The 22,470-nt window shown below is 34.9% G+C and overlaps 2 protein-coding genes across 2 annotated transcripts; one reads left to right on the top strand and one right to left on the bottom strand.

Annotated features, from left to right (window-relative positions):
- Nucleotides 1-10,865: 10,865 nt before the first annotated feature.
- Nucleotides 10,866-19,416, bottom strand: LOC144958642 (tRNA wybutosine-synthesizing protein 5-like). Its single transcript, XM_078890745.1, has 7 exons — nucleotides 19,286-19,416; nucleotides 18,608-18,762; nucleotides 16,980-17,049; nucleotides 15,769-15,951; nucleotides 14,116-14,203; nucleotides 13,842-13,958; nucleotides 10,866-11,954 (listed from the first exon to the last, which is right to left on the bottom strand). The coding sequence occupies exons 1-7, from the start codon at nucleotides 19,346-19,348 to the stop codon at nucleotides 11,689-11,691; spliced, it is 942 nt and encodes a 313-aa protein (XP_078746871.1). The 5' UTR covers nucleotides 19,349-19,416; the 3' UTR covers nucleotides 10,866-11,688.
- Nucleotides 19,417-19,608: 192 nt separating this feature from the next.
- Nucleotides 19,609-20,554, top strand: LOC144959270 (uncharacterized). The gene is made up of 2 exons (XM_078891814.1): nucleotides 19,609-19,770; nucleotides 20,060-20,554. The coding sequence occupies exons 1-2, from the start codon at nucleotides 19,609-19,611 to the stop codon at nucleotides 20,552-20,554; spliced, it is 657 nt and encodes a 218-aa protein (XP_078747940.1).
- The last annotated feature ends 1,916 nt before the right edge of the window (nucleotides 20,555-22,470 follow it).

The following is a 22,470-nucleotide window of genomic DNA, read 5'->3' as shown; positions in this document are numbered from 1 at the left end:
GGGTGAGACTAAGTACACCGATAGTGTGCTCTTGGAATCTACATCTGTTCCCTATTTGAACTAATCCCCTCTGTCTTCCTTTTTTGTTGTTGGGTACTTTAATTGTAATTCTAGAACTTTTTACTATCCCATTTTCTTTTTTTAAAACTGTCGCTGATGTGTTGCAAGCGCTGTAAAACCCGTAAAAACAAACAAATTGGTGGTGGTGGTGGTGGCGTATTAGTGTTGCACATTGCAAACTACACAACCATATAATGTGTTTGTCAGTATTCTTGTGTGTAGTGGTTAACACATAATGACATGTTCTTGTTTACACAATAAAAGCATTTTGGTTATTTGTTGTTGAGCATTACAAAAAAAATTAAATAATGCCTTTTTGCTTTGTCTGCTTTTTATTACATTGATAAGTCATTTACACTTTTTGTCTATACTTGAATAACGAATGAACATAGCGAGTAAAAATGTGTGTGTGTGTGTGTGTGTGTGTGTGTGTGTGTGTGTGTGTGTGTGTGTGTATATGTGTGTGTGTGAGTAACTGGGAGATGGAGTAGTAAGAGATTTTTTCATCAGTTTACTTTTTTTATATAAAGAGAAGTGAATTTGAAGTGCAGATAATGATGTTTTGTTGAATAACTTTAGTAGTGATGATCATTTTTGAAATTGTTGACTTTGGACATTGACATTGTGGCAATCAAGGCTTTTTGTGATAATAAGAACTAGTAATTGGAACCAATGCATAGAATAAGTTGGTTGCCTACTATGATAAATGACAAATATAAAAAATAATACATAAATAGATAAGATTTCCTTTATTTATTCCTAAAAGAGGAAATTTTTCTTTAGGATTTATTTCAAGGGAAGATTGGAACAACTCTGGCATCAACCACAGTGCAGTGCTGCAAAGTAAGCTAAGGTTATGTGACTTGCTCAAAACTGCATAGAGCGGTGGAGAGTCCAAATCGGTACCTTTCGGTTACGAGGCAAAAACCATACCGCTGAGCCACACTGTCCCATATCTAATTAAAAGTATAATTTTATTTTTTTTTAAAGAAGGTAACTATGGCAATTCCATAGGATTTAAAAACAAATTTTGTATTCATTTGGTGGGGTCTTTTTTGTTTGTTTTATTTTGTTTATTTTTATTTATATATTTGTTTTGGTTTGTTATATTTAATGTATTCTATAATTATCGAAGTCCCTGAAATGAAACCATCACTAAAACCAATTGCATTTTAAAATTTTATGCAAGACTTATTGGCATAAAACAAGCAACTAAGTGTGCTTTAAGAAGCCATTTTGTAACATGAGCAAAGAAAAATTATACAAAATTTAATTATAAAAATGCCAGATGTCTGAAGCGACAAATAAATAGAGGGCAAACTTCAAGCCTTAATAAGTAATAACATATATTTAAAACAAATTGTATTTTAGAAATTGATTTGAAACAAATGTAGAATGTCTATGGGGATAGAATTAGAACTCAATCACACTTTGATGGTGTGCTCTTGGAATCTACATCTGTTTCTTATTTGAACCAATTCCCCTGTCTTATCTTTTCTTGGGTACTTTAATTGTAATTCTAGAACTTTTTACAATCCCATTTTCTTCCTTTTTACTGGCGCTGATATGACCTTAATGTGTCGCAAGTGCTGTAAAACACTTAAAAACAAACAACAAACCTTATAATCTTTTAAATGCTCAATATTTAATTTTTAAAAGGTCAAATATATTGAAAACTACTTTTAATAAATGTAGAATAACTCACTTCTCCTTAAAACTGACCATTTCATCGTCAGTTTTAGTGAAGGGGAAAAAGAATCTCCAAAGTTGTATCATCTCCCTGATGGGTGTTCTGTAAAACTGAGGCCACCTTTCATATGACGACTCTTGACGAGGCTATTCCACTGAATATAATCTCTTTTTAATTTAGGTAGGGATTCTCGTAGGTGGACATTCCTCAGTCCAAAAATCTGTGAGATTGTACTATCAAATGTTCATAAGTTACAGTTAAGGGAGTGGAAAAATAAATAGAAAATATTTTGTTCTCTCAATTGTTAATAAGTTACAGTTAAAGGAGTGGAAAAATAAATAGAAAATATATTGATCTCTCAAATGTTAAAAAAAAGTTACAAATCAGATATTAATAATTACTATTTTTCTTTTTTTCATTCATTGAAATGGTTTCACACAACAGTTAGAGTATTAGATATAATTATACTGTGGTTTTGATAGTCCCGATGATAGCAGTCCCTACTGCTTTATTATTATTACAATTTTATACAAATGACGATGTTATTTAGTTGATATTTATTTATCAGCCATTTCCACACTAATGTTATCATTATAATTTCGACATGCAATTTTATGTTCATTCTCAGACTTATCATTCAGTGTTTTATGTTATTCCTATTTATTTACACATTTATTTATTTATTTGGGATCTAATAACTTATGTATACCCTTTGTAAACAAAGTAGATTTTGTACCAAAATTAGCCTTGGATTACGATGATCTATAAGATTGTGGTACACTATAGGGGAAGAGGTCCCAATAACCCAATTGGTAGAACACTTGCTTTGAGTTAAGGGACAAGAAAATTAGTCCCAGGTCAGTCCAGTTTTTATATTTTACCAGACCCTTTTGTCAACCAAGCAGTCATTGAGTTGCTGAATTTGTTAGATCTTGCAGAAAGTACTTTGCCTTTACCCTTCCCAAAGGGTATCAAGCAATTATTTCTCTCCTTTTAACATGTCAAAACTTGGTGTAAACTCTGATTCGATTTGACTTTGTGGCTCTGAGGGATTAATCATCGAATGAACGGTGTCCACATTTTACCAAAGGATCCGAAGATATTTGTATGTATTCAGAGAGAGAGAGTCAGCTGTCCAATGCTTTACACTTATTTTTATTTGATGGAAACTGATGGACTTACTGACTTTGCCATACATCCATCCAGTACAGATTTATTGCCTTATATTACATTGTTATCGATTATTATGGTTTGCATTTCATGATTATCATCATCGTCATTACGATTGGTCTCATTCTTGTACAGTTGTCTCATCCGTCCATTAATTCATTGTCTCCGTTCTATCATGGACCCGTGATTGAGTCTCACATGGTTTAGTTTCTTCATTGTTGCTTATCCCCACGCATTTGTCCACCAACAACAATCACACACAAGTGTCTTGGACAATTACGTTTTTTTTTTTTTTTCCAAGGCTGGTCTTTGGTCATTCTCTCAGAGATGCATTTTATTTTGTATGTATGAATCATCTCTCTATTACAATTGTTGGTATTATGTAATTATTTGAGTGTATCCATTTTGCCATGCATCATGTGTCTGCGCCTGGTATTGACTTTTTAGGTGGTCTTCTACTCGACTCAAAGATAATTCGCTTTGCCTGCTCTTGCTATCTAATTTTGAAGTACGTAGTTTTTTCTTCTTCTTCTTCTCAAGAGCTGAAGATCATCTTTGGTGTATTATCGCAGCTTGTACATTTTTGAAATAAGGTTAAAACATGTTTTAAACTGTATGAGCGAGTCTTTTTATATATGATTACCTTTTTAGGAGGCATTGGAAAGTGTAGACTTATCATTTTTCTTTTTCTGGTGCTGGTATGACCTAACTAGTAGTGATGTTAGCTCTGTATTATATCTAAATCTTATAATGTGTGAAAATGAAACAAACATACATGTCCCCACATCAATCATATCTTTTGTACTTTTTCTATAATTCCCATCATTATATAGCCTGATATTTAACTTTGTCTAGAATTGTAAATGTATTTTGTATCCTTAATCGTACAACTAGGAAATTATTTAAATAGTTTGATGCCATTCAAATAAGAGAGTTGACCTCTATTTTCATTTCTAGTAAATCGCTGTGTTCAACACAAATTCCTGTCATAAAGAGGCCTGGTTCTAAAACAATCCCTTTTTGTTCAAATCTTATCATATGAATTCGTATGCTTTTACTTTTCCATTCTGTTGATTTTTAATCCTTTCCATGTTATATCAGGATCTATGCATATCATCATGATTATTCTTATCATTATCATTATTTTATCAAAAGATTGCACCACATCTCTACCTGACAAAACCCTGTATAGTATTCACACAAGATTTTCTAGCCGAGCAGAAAAAATAATACACTTAGCGTGAATATATACAAAGTGGGTAGTAGTAGTAGTAGTAGTATTTTTCACTTTTATAATTGTTCAAATGTCCCAGTACTGATTTTGAAATCCTCGTGTATTAATGAAGGGAATCAATCTGTTGACAACCATTTAAAATTCATAAGTCGATCAAATTTCCTTGGTAAGGGGTTTTGTCATGAATGGTATATCTTGTACTGTATGTACAGTCATGATATTAATTGTAGTCCATTTCATTCGGTTAGCTAGTCCTTTAACAAGCGGATTCTGTATTTGTTTTTCTTTTTAAGCTGGGTATTCATCATGACAAAAAAACACTCTAATGTTATTATAGTCAAAAGAAATAAATTAGAGAATGAAGAAAGAAAAGGAAACAAATAACATTTTAGTGTTGTGCTTTCTTTAGGGAATGAGAGTAGAGTATAGAGACTTATGACAATAAAATTGGAATTTTAAATACAACATTCATAATTTTGAAAGGCGTTTGTTTTTATCATAATAAGCATACAGTACACTCACTACACGTGTTTGAAAGCAAAACTTCTGTAGAAATGATTTGAATATTTTTCCTGAGAAATTTTGTATGTAGACAAGATTTATATAATTGAAATTTTAAAGATTTATTTTTGAATTTTGAGTGTGATTGTCACATGGTAACGATAAATAGTGATTAATAGAGTAACAAAGGCAGTGTGGGATAGCTTTGTGTCTGGACCACATGGTTCCTCTCACCCAAGACGAAACGCTGGAAGCCGTTCTTATTTACACCACGTAAAACCCTTAAAAACAAAACAAACAAACATCACTTCTATACACATGGATTTCTTGTTCTTTGCATCATGTTCTTTGTCTGAAATAGTCCCTTCGCCTTACCTTTAAATATAGATAACTGCATTTATATTCTTTAGAGTTATTCCATAATCTTTTCCTATTATCATTATGACCGAATAGGATTTTTTTTTCTCTTCCTCCCAGACTAATTTATCTTATGACCCATCTAATTTAACATCTTAGTGTTATTTCATGATAGTATGTGTTAAATACAAGACAGACTAGTAAAGGTGAAAAATTCACCATAGCCACTTACAATTTATGAAACATTTAATCAAATCAAAACAATTTTTTAGTAAAAATTGGCTTGTCAGTGTATGTATGCTTCCAGAATTTTTATTGGAATTTTTTTTAAAATTGGTGATAATCCCTCTACACATAATTTACACGATATATTATTTTGTCGTCATAATTGATGCTAGTCTTAATCATTTTTCATTTTGCAACACACTCATTCATTTGATATCTATCTAGTCCAATGGATGAGCAATCCGGTTTTTCTTTCTTTATTTTCCTAAAGATGACATTGGATTAAACAACATACATAATATATGTGCCCATCAGTTAATGTGCTGTAAAATTGATGAACTCCTTATTTTTAATACAAAACAAATGTGTCATATAAGTTTAGCTGCTACTGTTATGGGCCAATTAAAAGTTACAAATACCAAAAAGTTTTTAAAAAAATATATAGTCACTCAATTTTTATGACTTCAGCACTCTGAGCATGAGTGTGTGGATAAATCCAACATTACATTCTAATTCTAAAAAATAACGATAAGTATTGAATTGTAAGCTTCAATTTATTAGACGAAGACAGATACTGTGGACGTTTTGAGTTTCCCTTTTATCAACAAAACACGATGAATGAAACACTAAGGCGAATGAGATAATATATTATTTTCTCATTTGTCCTTAGTGTTTCATTCATCGTGTTTTGTTGATAAAGGGGAAATCCAAAACGTCACATGATGAATGAAACACTAAGAACGAATGAGATATTATATTATCATCACATTCGTCCTCAGTGTTTCATTCGTGTTTTGTTGATGAAGGGGAAACCTGAAACGTCCATAGTATCTGTCTTCGTCTAATAAATCGAAGCTTACATTTCAATACTTATCGTTATTTTTTCCGTAGAGCCCCAAGCAGAAACATTTTCATTATTCCCTTCTAATTCTAAACGATTTAAGGCCCATTTCATCCAGCACATTTACTATTTTTCTGCTCTACTCTTGATAAATTGATTTTTATTTTCATTATTTTTTTTTGACATGAAAACTTTTACTTCCAAGTATCCATCGATTAAAATGAAAACTTGACAAAAAGTCTCCTACTTTTTTAGACTTTTAAGAATCCTTTGCGATTTTTTCTCAAGTTGAGTCATTGAAATTCGTTGCTATTTGAAGAATTCTATTTTAAAATTAACAAAAATAATTGTACGGCACATTCATCTTGTAAGCTTTGAAAATATTCTTACCTCTTGTTGAGGACTATGATCGGATTTGTGCATTTATTTCCGCCTTTTATGTGAATCAGAGGATTACAATAGGAATCTGTTTTGTCTTCTGTATTTTATTAGATTATAAACCTTTTTTTTTTTACAAAGATCAAGTAACAATCGAGGTAACATTATTATTATTATTATTATTATTATTGTTGTCGTCATCACCACTATTTAGTAAAGGAGAGGTCTGTTATTTCAGAGTACATGGTAACACGAAATGGTGATGTCTACAATAGAGGTAACAATACTTTGTAATGTTGTTATAATGAATATGACCATTTATTATTGCTTTTTGTGTGGATAGTACGACATAATGAATGGTGGTATTACTATTACTATTATGCGATAAACAATTTACAAATGGTGTGTTTGTTTTTTTAAAATGTGTGATCTGATAAATCTTGCGGCTGTTAATAAAATGAACACACTTCGTGTGCATTATACCTTTAGAAGTGTTTTATTTGTCCAATTCTTAATAGAAAAGACTATGTGTCCATTATACATTTAAAGATTTGTTTACGCTAAGTACTGGGTGGACTTAAGCCTCAAATAGTGGGCAGGGAGGCACTTTTTAAGTCTTCTATCCCCCTATATTTGTTTTCCAACATGCTTTCTGTCTTTGTCTTGGAATGAGATTGCTTGGTTTTTTCCAGGCCCTGACTGGAATCCTCAGACTTTTAGGGGATCACAAACTATAACTAAGATCATTGATAGTGTGCTCTCGGAATCTACATCTGTTTCTATCTGAACTAATTCTCCTTAGTCTTACATTTTCTTGCTGGGTGGGGTTCCCGACCTCCCATCGTGGGCAGGGAGGTACTTACTGTGTCTTCTATCCCCTTATATCTGTTTTCCAACTAGCTTTCTATCTTTGTCTTGGAATGAGGTTACTTGGTTTTGTCCTGGCACTGGCCGGGTACCCTGGCTGGGAGGTAAACAGTCAAATGTATAGTTTTGGGAGATGATATTTTTTTCCTTGTAAATCATCTCTCTGTTATGCATTGTATTGTGTTTTGTTTACATATTATATTATATGATTTGTGAACATTTGAGTGTATTTCTCTGTTGGGGACCTGTGCTTGTGTCTAGATGAGACTTTTAGGTGATCTCAAACTAAGTACTTTCATGGTGTGCTCTTGGAATCTACATCTGTTCCCTATTTGAACCAATTCCCCTTTGTCTTACCTTTTCTTGGGTACGTTAATTGTAATTCTAGAACTTTTTACTATCCCATTTTCTTCCTTTTTACTGGCGCTTATATGACCTTGATGTGTTGCAAGCGCCGTAAAACCCTTTAAAAAAAACAACAAAAAAACAAACATTTTCTTGGGTGCTTTAATTGTAACCCTAGGCCTTTTTACTATCCCATTTTCTTCCTTTTAACAGGTGCTGATATGACCTTCATGTGTTGCAAGCGCCGTAAAACAGTTAAAACCCTTAAAACAAAACAATAAAACAAACAAACGGATGTCTTGTACCCTAGAGTCGGATAAATAAATAAATAAAATTCGAAATCATATGACCATTTGCAGCGAAATATAAATTATGCAACCACGGTCTGGGTGGGGTTTTTCTGACCTCCCATGGTGGGCATTGTGTGCTGAACTTGACCTTGGCCTTGACACAAAGTAAGCAGGACTTGGGTGTAATTTGCAGTCTCAATCCAGAACAAGAACTACGAGGCTACATTAAAAGGGCAGCGTGGCTCAGCACTATGGTCTTTGCTTCATACCAGAAAGGTATTGAGTTTGATAATTACCTGCCTTGAGAAAATTACCTCACCCTAACTAGATGTCTTTGCGGCGCTGCACCGTGGCTGATGCCCGGATTATTTCAGTCTTCCCTCTGGGCAGGGTTCCTGACCTCCCATAGTGGGCAGGGGGTACATACTGTGTCTTCTATCCCCTTATATCTGTTTTCCAACATGCTTTCTGTCTTTGTCTTGGAATGAGATTACTTACTTTTGTCCTGATCCTTGCTGGAGTTCCTTGGCTGGGAGGGAAACAGTCGAATGTATAGTTATAGTTTTGAGAGATGATATTTTTTTCATTGTAAATCACCTCTCTGTTATGCACTGTATTATGCTTTCTTTATTTTATATATGATTTGTAAAACATTTGAGTGTGTTCCTCTTAGCGGGGATCTGTGCTTATGTCTGGATGAGACTTTTTGTGATCTCAAACTAAGTACTTTGATAGAGTGCTTTTGGAATCTACACCTGTTTCTTATTTGAACCAATTCCCCTTTGTCTTCCCTTTTCTTGGATGCTTTATTGTAATTATAGAACTTTTCACTATCCCATTTTCTTCCTTTTTACTGGCGCTGATATGACCTTAATGTGTTGCAAGCCCCGTAAAACCCTTAAAAACAACAAAACAATCAGTCTTCCTTTTGAATAATTCCTAAAAGACAAATTTCCCTTGGAGGTAAATAAAGTGAATTTTTTTTTTTTTTGGTAATAACATATGATATAGAAGACATAGCAAAGTTTGGACCGAAATGTGTAGATAACCACCAACTAGAACATAACTAATGTTCTAAACCTACATCAATTCTTGTAGTCTTCCTCATGACAACAGCAACAGCATGAGACTCAAGCTTCCAGAGCTCGAACTTTATTCATCAAGAAGGAAATTGGATTTACAAAAGTGAATTACAAGAATGAATAAATAAGCTTTATAAAATATATTCACATACAGTAGAATTACCTTAAACCGAAATTTTGGGGACCTTCTAAACCATTTCGGTTTAAAGACATCTTGGTTTAAAGCAAGTTCCCGTTTTGCGATGTTTTTCAAGGGTAGTAACTATTTAAGAAATTTGCTCATTTAATCGTATCATGGGTTTCCCCTTAAATGTAGTTGTTGAATAAATGCCGTATTCGTAACCATTTTAAAAAATATTATTTTTTAATTTTATTATTATTTTTTCTTTTTTTTTTTTTGGTGTGTTTTAAAAATATTTTTGGGGGTTTTCGTTTTCAATTCAAAATTGTTGAAAGAGTTGAGTTCGGGATGCCGTGTTTTCTACATACAGTAGAATTACTTTAAACCGAAATTTTGGGGACCTTCTAAACCATTTCGGTTTAAAGACATTTTGGTTTAAAGCAAGTTCCCGTTTTGCAATGTTTTTCAAGGGTAGTAACTATTTAAGGAATTTGCTCATTTAATAGTATCATGGGTTTCCCGTTAAATGGAGTTGTTGAATAAATGCCGTCTTTGTAGCCATTAATTTTTTTTTTTGTGTGTGTGTGTGTGTTTTAAAAATATTTTTGGGGGTTTTCGTTTTCAATTCAAAATTGTTGAAAGAGTTGAGTTCGGGATGCCGTGTATTTTACATATCTCCGTCTTGATCAACTTTTTTTTCATCGACTTCACATAGTATTTTGATTTTAAACTCAAACGTGTAAGCACAGAGCTTTCTTTTAGACATCTTTTAGTAAAATGCAAAGCTAAAATAAGATCGAAAATTCTTGTGCGATAATTGATAATGAATGATGCACAGCTACTCAGAGGTGAAGTGAAATGGAAATGAAAAGGCGTGTCAATGCTAAGCTGTCTACTACACATCTCTCTTTTGTTGAAAAGCCATTAGGTTCAAAGGCCTAATTACATAGAACCTCCCCCCCCCCCCTCCTCACACACACATTTAAACAAAGTGGGAATGAAATGGCATGTTAATGGTAAGTTGTCTCCCACCCCCCCCCCCCCCCCCCCCCCTCTTATCGTGTTGAAAATCCAGTCAGTTCCAAAGCATCAACACATGAGCGAGAACATCTCGCTTGCGTGATTCTACACCCCAACTCCCCCTCTTTCCTCATTTTTCGCCTGCCAGTCACCCGCTGTCTTCCTTTCCCAGTCTGTGCGACTGTGGTGTTGGCCAAGCCCAAGTGCAGTGATTGAAGTATTTGCCCCCCCCCCCCCCCCCCCCCACCCATCACCCTCATCTTAATCTTATACTTACGCTCTGTTTAATATCGCTGGGCATTATTATGTGTGGCCTCCTTCCCGAATTTTTAAATAAAAATATAGAGAGAAAAAGGGAAGGTGCTCTCAAGTTGTTTCGGTTTAAAGAAAGTCCGCTTAAAAGTATTTCGGTTCATCGTAAGAATTAGTACAAAGATAATGAAGAAACTAGCACAATTTATTAAATTCTTTGCGGTTTAAGGTATTTTTCGGTTTAGCTTCTTTCGGTTTAAAGTAATTTTACTGTATCTCCGTCTTGATCAACTTTTTTTTCATCGACTTCACATAGTATTTTGATTTTAAACTCCAATGTGTAAGCACAGTGCTTTCTTTTAGTAAAATGTAAAGCTAAAATAAGATCGAAAGTTCTTGTGCGATAATTGATAATGAATGATGCGCAGCTACTCAGAGTCAGAGGTGAAGTGAAATGGAAATGAAAAGGCGTGTCAATGCTAAGCTGTCTACTACACACCTCTCTTTTGTTGAAAAGCCATTAGGTTCAAAGGCCTAATTACATAGAAACCCTCCCCCACCCCTCTCACACACATTCAATCAAAGTGGATATGAAATGGCATGTCAATGGTAAGTTGTGTAACACCACCCTCATTGTCATGTTGAAAATCCAGTCAGTTCCAAAGCATCAACGAAATTACATTTTTTTTCGGACAAAGACAACGCTGTTAACGGCCAGGTACTCATTTGACACCTGTGTACGGTGAAAAATTATGAGTGAAGAGCCTTTTCCAAGGACTCAACGAAGACAAGTGTCATACCAATAGACGACATAGCTGTCTCTGTCCAGCATTGACTAGGTTGCTGGCCTTGTTTTGATCTGGCACAAAATACACAAAGTATTTTGAAATAGACAGGTAAGTAATATGCTTCAACAGTCGCAACGTCACTTCTCTCGTAATGACGCATGGTAACTTAGAAACTGGCTCTAAACTATCGGAACAATGGCGGACGTCCTTATGAAATATTTCTCCGATGAGCATAAAAGCTATCCAGAGGAGAAAAAAAACATAAATCTGATCATGTTTCGACTTTTACACATTCTAATCACAAGACATATGAAAAGTTCTAGCCAGCATGAAGAATAAAAAGTACAGATTTTCTTTGTTTAGCACCACGATGGCCACCGTTGCTGGGTGATGTGACATCAGACTATTGAATCCAATTGCTGACCCTCTGTATACGACTACAGAAATTGTGACAAACTCCAATCAAATCATCTTTGTTCTTGGTCACCATCCACACAAGCCTTTGATTTGATTCTAATACACAATTTCCTGGCATAGAAATCGCGGTACTCCTCTGGTAGTTCTTCCAATACTTTAAGGGCCCTGTCTACAATCTGATTGGCTCTCTGAGCTGGCATGGGGTCATGGTTTCCATACGGGTCTTTACTGTCATAGACGTTTTTGTCCAGATGTCTCCAGAATACGTTGACCGCCACACCAAATTCTTCATATTTCATGTTGTGTAACCACAAGGCTGAGGATTGAAAGATTTAAAAAATATGATAATATATGGTTTGTTTTAAAGGGTTTTACAGCACTTGCGACACATTAAGATCATATCATCGATAGTAAAAAGTTCTAGAATTAAAATTAAAGTATACCCAACAAAAGGTAAGACAAAGGGGAATTGGTTCAAATAGGGAACAGATGTGTAGATTCCAACAGCACATTATCAAAGTATTTACATAGTTTGAGATCACCTAAATGTCTCATCCTAACGTTAAGCACAGGTCCCCACTAAGAGGAACACACTCAAATGTTTATAAATCATATATATGTAAACAAAACACAATACAGTGCATAACAGAGAGATGATTTACAAAGAAAAAAATATCATCTCCCAAAACTAACTATAAATTTGACTGTTTCCCTCTCAGCCAGGGTATACGGGCCAGGGTCAGGACAAAACGTCATTTGTTTTGTGTTGTTCATTCAAGAGTCAGATTTACTCCCTTTATCTTTATCTCCATTTTATTGACTCATTTAGGCACCTCTGTTAATTAGTATCACTTTTACATGGGAAAAGGCTCTTGACTCATATTTTACTATCATAGTCAACGTAAAATGAGCAGCTGGCCAGCGGTAACATTATCTTTGTCAAAAAAAAGATTATATAATTGTGCTTTATGAGCTGTATGTTTCTATCTCCATGTTCGGAGATGCTGTTAGTTTGGGACTCCTTGTAAAATACTTGGAGGACATCTAGTGGATATTTTGCCATCTGAAAGCTCACATTCTGTACCACAGTGTGATAAAATTTCATAAACCCTTTTAACTCACTCAATCTTATAGATTTTTGCTAGTTTTCAAAATTGGAAAAAATGTATTAAAAATAAATAGATAGTTTTATTCAACTACCATCAACGTGTAAAAACTTGACACATTAGCTTTGATACAACGCCTATAATTAGTCTCAGAAAATGTAATGAATAGGCATGGAGTTAAAGTAACCCAGGTAAACTACGGATATAGTCGGTGTTAGGGTTGAGTGAGTTAAGCTGAATTTGATTCTCTGGTAGAATAACATGACAATATTTCTTACTATTTTTTTTTTTTTTAATAAAAGCGCAGTAACTGAACTCTAGTTGCATCAAATAAAAATTGTATAGGTATATAATCAAATAAATATAATTGGAGAACATATGATAGTGAATAATGATAAGACTGTAATAATGTTATTGTTATATGAGGGTTAAATTAAGTGGAATAGTATGTCTGAGCGGAAAGTAACACGGAATACAATGTAACACGGGTGAGCCATACATGATGCAATTGGATGTTTTCTTGGGGTAACACTTACTTTGTCAAAATGTTTTGAACTTGTTGAGGTTGCATGTTTTGCCACACTCTAAGCACCTTGATTAAAAATTTTTTTATTTTTTTTTTGGGGGGGGGGGGGGGGGGGGGGGGGGGATTTTGTTTGTTGTTTTCTTAGGCAAGATTTAATAACTTTGATCTTCTTCTTTCAGCTTATACCGCATTTTGCAGGGTAGCCATAATGAATGCCACATTCCCTACACCTCGGTTCTGAGCATCATCTTCCTCCAGGCCCAATTCTTTCATGTCGTCCTTTACCTTATCCAACCATCTAGTCATAAATCACTGCGCATAGAAATCTTTAATCACTTTGATCAATTAGATCAAACATGGAGGAAGGATATGCTTATTCAATAAAATGTCTAAACTTTATCAATACCCATTTGACAAATCTTATGGTGTTGGCTGAAAGAGCTGTATTTGAAAATACAAACAAACAAAACGAAATAAAAACGCCTGATTTTTTTGTAGCATCAATGACTCATGCTTTGTGTTTACAATAAAAACAATAACAAAAATCTCATCATATACAAATTAACTTTACCTGGTATGAACAGAACATCTCCAGGTTCCATGAATCCGATGTAAGGAACGGCAGACGCAAATTTGGGGAATCTGTCCAAATCTGGGTTGTCCACATCAAGAATTTCAGACTTGTCCCCTGCGAGGACAGATGATGGGAATGAAGGTGAAAGAGTTTTTAAAAGTAAAGAAACGATGATGATGATGATGATAATAACAATAATAATAATAACTATTTAAAGAACACCAAGACAATACATAAGACATCATTGCAAATTAAATAGTCACCGAATTACCGTTCATGTACAGATTGTCTATATCTTTGGGATGATACAACACCACTTTCTTCCTTCCCACAATCTCAATAAGGATATTGTCCATTACCTGCAATGCAAATCATGTCAGTAAGAAAGACATTATTCAAATACCCTGATTTGTTTATAATACACATTGACGCCCATTTCATATTATTAGAACCATAAAATAAATAATATTGTATTTATTAATATTGAATTTATGAAAAAAAAAAAAAAAAAAAAAAAAAGAGAGAGAGAGAGAGAGAGAGAGAGAGAGAGAGAGAGAGAGAGAGAGAGAGAGAGAGAAAGAAAGAGAGAGAGAGACAGAGAGAGAGAGAGATAGAGAGGGAGGGAGAGAGAGAGAGAGAGAGAGAGAGAGAGAGAGAGAGAGAGAGAGAGAGAGAGAGGTGGCAGTGGTGCGGGTGAAACTGATATAGAAATAGAAGAAGAGTTCAGAAGAAATTTCATTTTGCCCACATCACACTGACTGAGCTCATCCCCATACTTGTCTGCGGATGGATTGTTATCTGTTTGACCCTATAACAATTTTTTTTTCGTCCTGATTTTATGTGGAAATCTTGTTATGTTAGAAAAGCTTTTCCTTTAGATCACAGTTACTGTGACTTGTTCTTTTCAATTTCCAAATGGACTTTAAAGTGATCTATGATTTTGTCTTTCTCGTCAAATAAAGGGGGTTTAGGCTACTTTAGTTACCATACCATTACTGTTATAAAATAAATTTTAAAAAAAATTCCCTTTCTTCATTCCCAAGGGGAAATTTGTCTTTAGGGTCTATTCCAAGGGAAGACTTGAATAACCCAGGCGTCAGCCGCAGAGCAGCGCCGCAAAGTGAGCTAGGGCAAGGTGACTTGCTCAAGGCCACACTGCGCAGCGGCGGGTGATCGAACTCAGTACCTTTCGGGTAGGAAGCAAAGACCGTACCACTGAGCTACGATGCCCCTTAAATTTTCATTTGCATCAATTTTATGTAATTATCTATAATTAAAATAATTTTTTTTAAACAACAAAAACCAGACGAGTCTGAATAATCTGTTGATTGCACATGCGCATTGGAATTTGAGTCTGATAGCCACAGGAGACTATTCAGACTCGATTCCGAATAGTTGCAAACAATGTCATAAGTTATCATGTCAATGAGTAGTATGACCTTGAACTGTAGCTCAGGGGGAACCTGGGTCTGAAGCTTCAGGCATTATCATTTTCTTTGGATGATTTTAATAACCCTCAATTTGCTCACTTGAGACCTATAAAAGTAAATTTAAGAATAAAAGTTATTTGGAAATAAAGTTAAAGCTTTATCTTTTTTACCAGTAGGAAAGAATGAATTAAAGAGTGGTTTTCCAAAACCAGATAAATAAATTTTTCCACTTTTCGAGATTTTTCCTCTATTTGCGAAATTGTAACCTAAACTTCATTTTATTTTAAGAATCAAATGACACACGATTTTCCTTGAATTGATACAAGTTTTATGTCTATTTATAAGAAAATATATAGCTCAAAGAGAGATTCTTAGGGAAATGACCCTCAATATCTCAAAATCAGAAAAACTGAAATAATGAATTATGGAAAACCACTCTTCAATTATAAGAGCAATAAATATCAATAAATTTTAATAGACTACATATTACTTACATCATAGTGTGTCCACACCTGAACACCTTTGGAGGCTATTCGGAAAACACTAGAATAAAATGAATCAGGTGAAAAGAACTCTGGAATTCTAATGTCTGGAGATAACTGAGGGTACTGTACATTGATGTTTGCAACATCTTTCCTTGGATTGTCTCCCAATGCTCTCAAGTAATATTTTTCTGTCTGTGAAGTATCAAAAAGTCATCGATGATATAGAGGTGATGGTGACAAAATACAAACAGAGAGAACGGAAGTATTGAATTGAAATTAGTCTAAAATCACAGCTAATAGGTTGGGGGCATCAGACTCTGGCACAAGTGCGAGAGAGGAGATTGAGAAGAAAAAAAAAAGTTAAAAACAAAAAACAAAAAATGCAGCTTTACTTTAAACAGCTAAATAAGGCTGAACCATGGTAGCTTCTCAATAGGGAAGCATTTCTTTTGATTAAGCAATAGTAATGGTGTATTATGCAGATTAGCACTTTTCAACCTTTGACAGTTAGTTTACTTTCTTACTTATCCATGGCCTAAGCTTGTATGCATGTTGCCTATCATATGCCTCTATGAAGATCTATCCTCTGCCTCCCTCATGTACTCTGAGTTTGAAGGGATGTTTTTCGTTGACAGCCTCAAGCTAATCAGGAATGTCAACCTCTGACAATCACAAGCTCTTTTTCCATTATGTAGCCAATAAGTGTTTGGCTTTCTATGCACCCTCATTGCCATACACGGTCAAGAAAGCCCATTTGCTTTTTTCTGATAGTTTTCACAATTTGTATGGGTTTCCCTATTCTACGTAAACATCTTCGTCTGTTATTCTATCTGACCATTTGATATTTAGCAATCTTCTGAACAACTACATTTCGAAAGCTTCAAGGCAGTTTTGACATTCCTTGTCTAGAGTCCAGGTTTCACACGTGTAGAGGAGAACATAAGTTTCGATCACCTTAAGTTCCAGTTTTAATTTAATATTGGTGGCAGGGATGACTGGTCTTAGATTATATATATATATATATATATATATATATATATATATATATATATATATATATATATACATATACATATATATATATATATATATATATATATATATATATATATATATATATATATATATATATATATATATATATATATATATATGTATAACTTTTGATATATATATCAAAAGTTTTTTTTTTTTAGGAAAGTATGGTTTTTAATTCTCACTTGATCAATAAAGAATTCTTTGTGATCTAGTTCTGAGGCTCTCTGTACAAATTCATCAAAGGGGAGAGACCTGAAAATACCAATGAAAAATATTTCACTTCTACTTAGCTGATAATTCAAAAATGTGTTTTAATATAACATGACATGGTTAAAGGCATGAATTACTAGTATCATTTAAATGCTTTTGATACAAATAATACAAAACGATTTATTTAATAACATCATCAATGAATCGTTAAACAAATGATGAGTAAGAAAACATTACGGGTCATACTGAAATCTTAAATAATATATAACTATTATAGTGAGAGAGAGAGAGAGAGAGAGAGAGAGAGAGAGAGAGAGAGAGAGAGAGAGAGAGAGAGAGAGAGAGAGAGAGAAGAGAGAGAGAGAGAGAGAGAGAGAGAGAGAGAGAGAGAGAGAGAGAGAGAGAGAGAGAAGAGAGAGAGAGAGAGAGAGAGAGAGAGAGAGAGGAAAGGGGGGGGGGGGGGGGGGGGTTGTTTATGATGCAAAGCGGCCAACTTTTCAAAGATCTAAAATGGCACAGCCTAATGTCCACCGTTGTCATGACCCAAAAATGACAGTATCAGTATGTTTGGACTACTATAGAGTAACCTATAATCTAGATTTAATGCTATACTCTCAATTTGTTTACTCCTTGATTTAAATTTCTCGTCAACATTGACATGCAAGGGTCATTTCCTTTCTTATAAACAGTCAAATTTTTATTTTAATCCGTCTTTCTCTGATTTTATTTGTCGGTTTAATAGACTGCAATCTGCAAACAACCAAATCTTCCTTGGTAAGTGCCCATGTTCCAGAATTATAAAGAAGGATAGATTTTACAGGAGCATTGTGCATGTTTAGTCAGGTGTTGAGTTTGATATTGTAATGTCTGTTCCATATGAATGTGAGTTTGAACAGGGCAAGGTTTGACAGTCATTTTTGTCAGCAGATGTCTTCTTTATCTCAGAGCATCAATCCCACATTTTCTTCTCCAGTGTATTTAATCGCTGACTTTAATGAGGGTGTGCTCAATCCCACATTTTAAATTCTTCTCCAGTGTTTTTCATGGCTGACTTTAATGAGGGTGTGCTCAATCCCACATTTTAAATTATTCTCCAGTGTATTTCATCGCTGACTTTTATGAGGGTGTGCTCAATCCCACATTTTAAATTCTTCTCCAGTGTATTTCATTGCTGACTTTAATGAGGGTGTGCTCAATCCCACATTTTAAATTCTTCTCCAGTGTATTTCATCGCTGACTTTAATGAGAGTGTGCTCAATCCCACATTTTAAATTATTCTCCAGTGTATTTCATCGCTGACTTTAATGAGAGTGTGCTCAATCCTACATTTTAAATTATTCTCCAGTGTATTTCATCGCTGACTTTAATGAGGGTGTGCTCAATCCCACATTTTAAATTCTTCTCCAGTGTATTTCATCGCTGACTTTAATGAGGGTGTGCCCAGTTTTACTCGTATTTACTTTGAAGTTTACTTTGGCAAGAAATTGTTCTATCTCTGCCACGTCCTTGAAATTGGTGGATTAGCCATGTTTGACTGAAGAAAAAAAATCCTGCCAGACCGACAGTATGACTCATGATAGCAATAAATAAATATACATACCTGTATACAAAGTTTTTATTTATGAAGTCCATTTGACAGGATGATGAAATGTGAACTTTGACATCTCTGTCTCCTACTTTCTGAGACAGATATGCTGGATTCCAAGTGGTACAACATGATCCTAAGTCTAGTCCTCGGATTATCACGGGCTTCCTCTAATAATTAGAATATATAGGATAAAAATAAAAACAAGATTATTATAAATATTGTTATTATTATTATTATTATTATTATTATTATTATTATTATTATTATTATTATTATTATTATTATTATATAATAATATTATTATCATTATTATTATTATTATCATTATTGTTAATAATAATAATAATAATAATAATAATAATAATAATAATAATAATAATAATAATAATAATAATAATAATAGTAAATGATAAACAACAACAACAACAACAACAATAATAATAATAATAATAATAATAATAATGATGATGATGATGATGATGAAAAACACACGAGGCTGTGACCACATGAGGAAAGCGGACGTGATTTGTATCTAGTGTTGTTGAAGACGACACCCCCCCCCCCCCCCCCCCCCCCCCCCCCCCCCCCCCCCCCCCCCCCCCCCCCCCCCCCCCCCCCCCCCCCCCCAACGTCAGTCCCTTGTCGGAATTAAGTCCTTATCAGAATCATTAACGTAGATACTGTGATTACCTTTGGATATATCTTTGCAGTGAAGTCTTCTGCAGTAATATCGTTAAAAACCCGTATATCCATACCAGAGAAGAACCTAATTAATGAAACTTGACATAAGCTTCTCTTAAACTGAAAACGAAAGTGAAAGTAGAAATTCAACTCCACACTCCACAAGTTCATCCATCATTCGTCATTCGTGCGATTCGCGAGAAGACATGTCTTCCTGAATTTGAAATCTCTCACTATCTCTTCGATTTATTTAAAACTTAGGGCATTTAGATACATAACATTATGTACTATTTTATATTTATCTTTGGATTTTGTGAGAGTCCTTTAAAAAAATGATGGATGGATCAGGATTATCAGCCGCATCCAGCTTGCGCAAGTCTTATTGCAACGAACCAAGAAGGACGCTTTCATTTGTTGATGTTGATAGTGACAACGAGCATTCGTTGGTTTCGGAATCGTCAACTCAAGTTAAACATAAATCAAAAACAGAGAAGGTAAACAAATCTAACTTGAGAAAATGAAAAACCAAACGAAGGAACCAGTAGTAGTAGTAGTAGTAGTAGTAGTAGTAGTAGTAGGGTCAGGGTATGGCTGCGGCCATGGCGTACTAATCGTAGGTACTTTGGTAAAAAATTCAAATTGGATTGAGCTCAATGAAACCTATATCATTTTAAAGTGCTTTTCAACACGATTCTAATGATACCAAAATTGTGAAAATCAGATAAGCAGAAAAAAAGTTATGTTAGTTTAAAGGCTGAAAAATGGTCTTCTATTTGCCTTCAGGCCTTCATGGACCTGGGAAACATTTTGAAAAACAAACAGATGTCGTTCGGGATTAGATTCCGAGTCTTGAAGTGCTACGTGTGGCCAATCTTGTTATACGGATGCGAAAGCTGGACTACAAATGCAGAAACACAAAAGAACATTGAAGCTTTTGAAATGTGGTGCTTGAGAAGGATGCAGAGAATATCGTATACTGCACACAAAACGAACGAAGAAGTGCTAAAACAAACATACCAACAAAGGAAACTAATGCCCTTAATAGTGGATCGACAACTATCCTTTTTCGGACACATAGTAAGGAAAGATAAGAATGAATACCTGGCAAGTTGTGGAAAAATACCTGGTAAACGCGCCCGGGGGAGACAAAGAAAAACACTCATAGACCAACTGAAGGGCTTCACCAACCTAACAATCCAAGAAAAAGCAAGAGACAGGGAGGAATGGAGAGAGATAATTCATGCAGTATCCGAAGCCTGGACCAGGCATGGAACCTAGAAGAAGAAGATTTGCCTTTGTTATTTACTGACGGACTTTGTGACCTGAAAATTGTTGCATTTCCGGTACATAGTAACCACCATTTGGATTTCAAAACTGGTCTAAAATGGCCGCTAAGATTTGAGTAAGGATTTTACTGGAACGAATTTCATGAATGCGGTATACAACTTTGCCCTGAATTTAATTTTATAAAAAAGTTAAGATGTTAAATAAACGTGCCAGCATGAAATTTTGATTTACCAAGTTTTAATCTTTTAATTATCCAAAGCTAAATTTTACCCTATTTTATCCATAATCAAAAGTTATACTAAATTGTCATTGATTTTAAAATAAACTACACCAAACGATAGAGTAATTTCTCCTGAAGAAAATAAGACATCAATCATTAAAATCTATCCATAAACAAAAAATCTATGGAACTTTTTCTGAGACCCATCACTCAAAAGTCCAAAAAATCGGGTCACAGCCACTAGGCCATTTATCGGCTCCCTGCTGGAGGGCTAAATGGACGTTTACCAAAGTACCTACTAATCGCACTCCAGTCTGAATAGTCTCCCATGGCTATTCGGACTCAAATTACAATGCGCATGTGACGAGCTCTTATTCTTGGCTGATTTTTCATAGTAACATGACTGATTCATATTACGATTCTTTATCAATATCAGTCTACTGGTTTAAAATGCCATTTTGAGCTTATTTTACAATGGATTTAAGAAGTGTCACACTTTGTGACACACCAGTAACGTGTCTAAAACCGGTCGCACATCTATTCGGTACCTTGTGGGATCAATTATCTTTATCGTTATTTATTTCGGGAATGTTCAATGAAAATATTTTTAAGTAAGTCCTTCTGAGCCACTTGGACTCATTGTAAGACAAATTAACTCCTTTAGAGCCTTGTAGCCAATGGTACAGGAGGTATCCCGGTTTCAATAGCGTGAAGCGGACAATTAACGTATTTGTTTGAAAACCTTTGAACAGGACGCTAGTCTATCGCAGATTACTATCCCAGCTTGACAGGTACCCTTTTACACCTCAATGGAGTGAGTGATTGGAGTAAATTTTCTTGCTCTAGAAAGTACAAATTGGCTTCGGTCGGAATCGAACACAGAACCTCTGAGTGCAGAGTACAACGCGCTAACCATGGGCCATCTTGCCTCCTAAGCTTATAAATCCGGAACTTATCCATGTTGTTGTAGCGTTAAGCAGACAGATAACAGTTTAAAATTTTAAAAAATAAAATTCCCTTTTTCATCCCATAGGGGAAATTTTTCTCGAGGGTCTATTCCAAGGGAAGACTGGAATAACCCAGGCGTCAGCCGCAATGCAGCGCCGCAAATTGAGCTACGGCGAGGTATAACCCAGGCGTTAGTCGCAGTGCAGCGCCGCAAATTGAGCTAGGCGAGGTGACTTACTCAAGGCAACACAGCGCATCAGCGGGTGATCGAACTGATGCCTTTCGGGTACGAAGCGTAGACCGTACCACCGAGCTATGCTGACTTTCTATTATCCTCTTGAATGATACTAGTCCGTCAAAGATTACTTTCATCAGCGAACCGGTACTCATTTGCACCTGGGTAAAATGAGGTGATTCCAAGAAAGTCATTTTAAGATAAGATCGGAGATCACCATGGAGTTGACCCTTGAGCAATCTTTGGGTCATTAAAGGATGCACCCAATATTGTTTTCTCTTTCAATTTGTCTTTTTTTTTTCCACGTAGTAAAGCACAGAAATATGCAACCTCTATTTCATCCTTTACTAGTAGTAGTAGTAGTAGTAGTAGTAGTAGTAGTAGTAGTAGTAGTAGTAGTAGTAGTAGTAGTAGTAGTAGTAGTAGTAGTAGTTGTTGTTGTTGTTGTAGATGTAGTAGTCGTAATAGTGGAAGTAGTGGTAGTAGTAGTAGTAGTAGTAGTAG

Source organism: Berghia stephanieae, chromosome 13, assembly GCF_034508935.2.
Source record: "Berghia stephanieae isolate SIO BIC M18660-M18661 chromosome 13, UCSD_Bste_1.3, whole genome shotgun sequence".
In the NCBI taxonomy this organism is placed as follows: Eukaryota; Metazoa; Mollusca; class Gastropoda; order Nudibranchia; family Aeolidiidae; genus Berghia; species Berghia stephanieae.
Note: the sequence above shows the minus strand (reverse complement) of the source record. Positions and strands in the feature narration are given on the sequence as shown.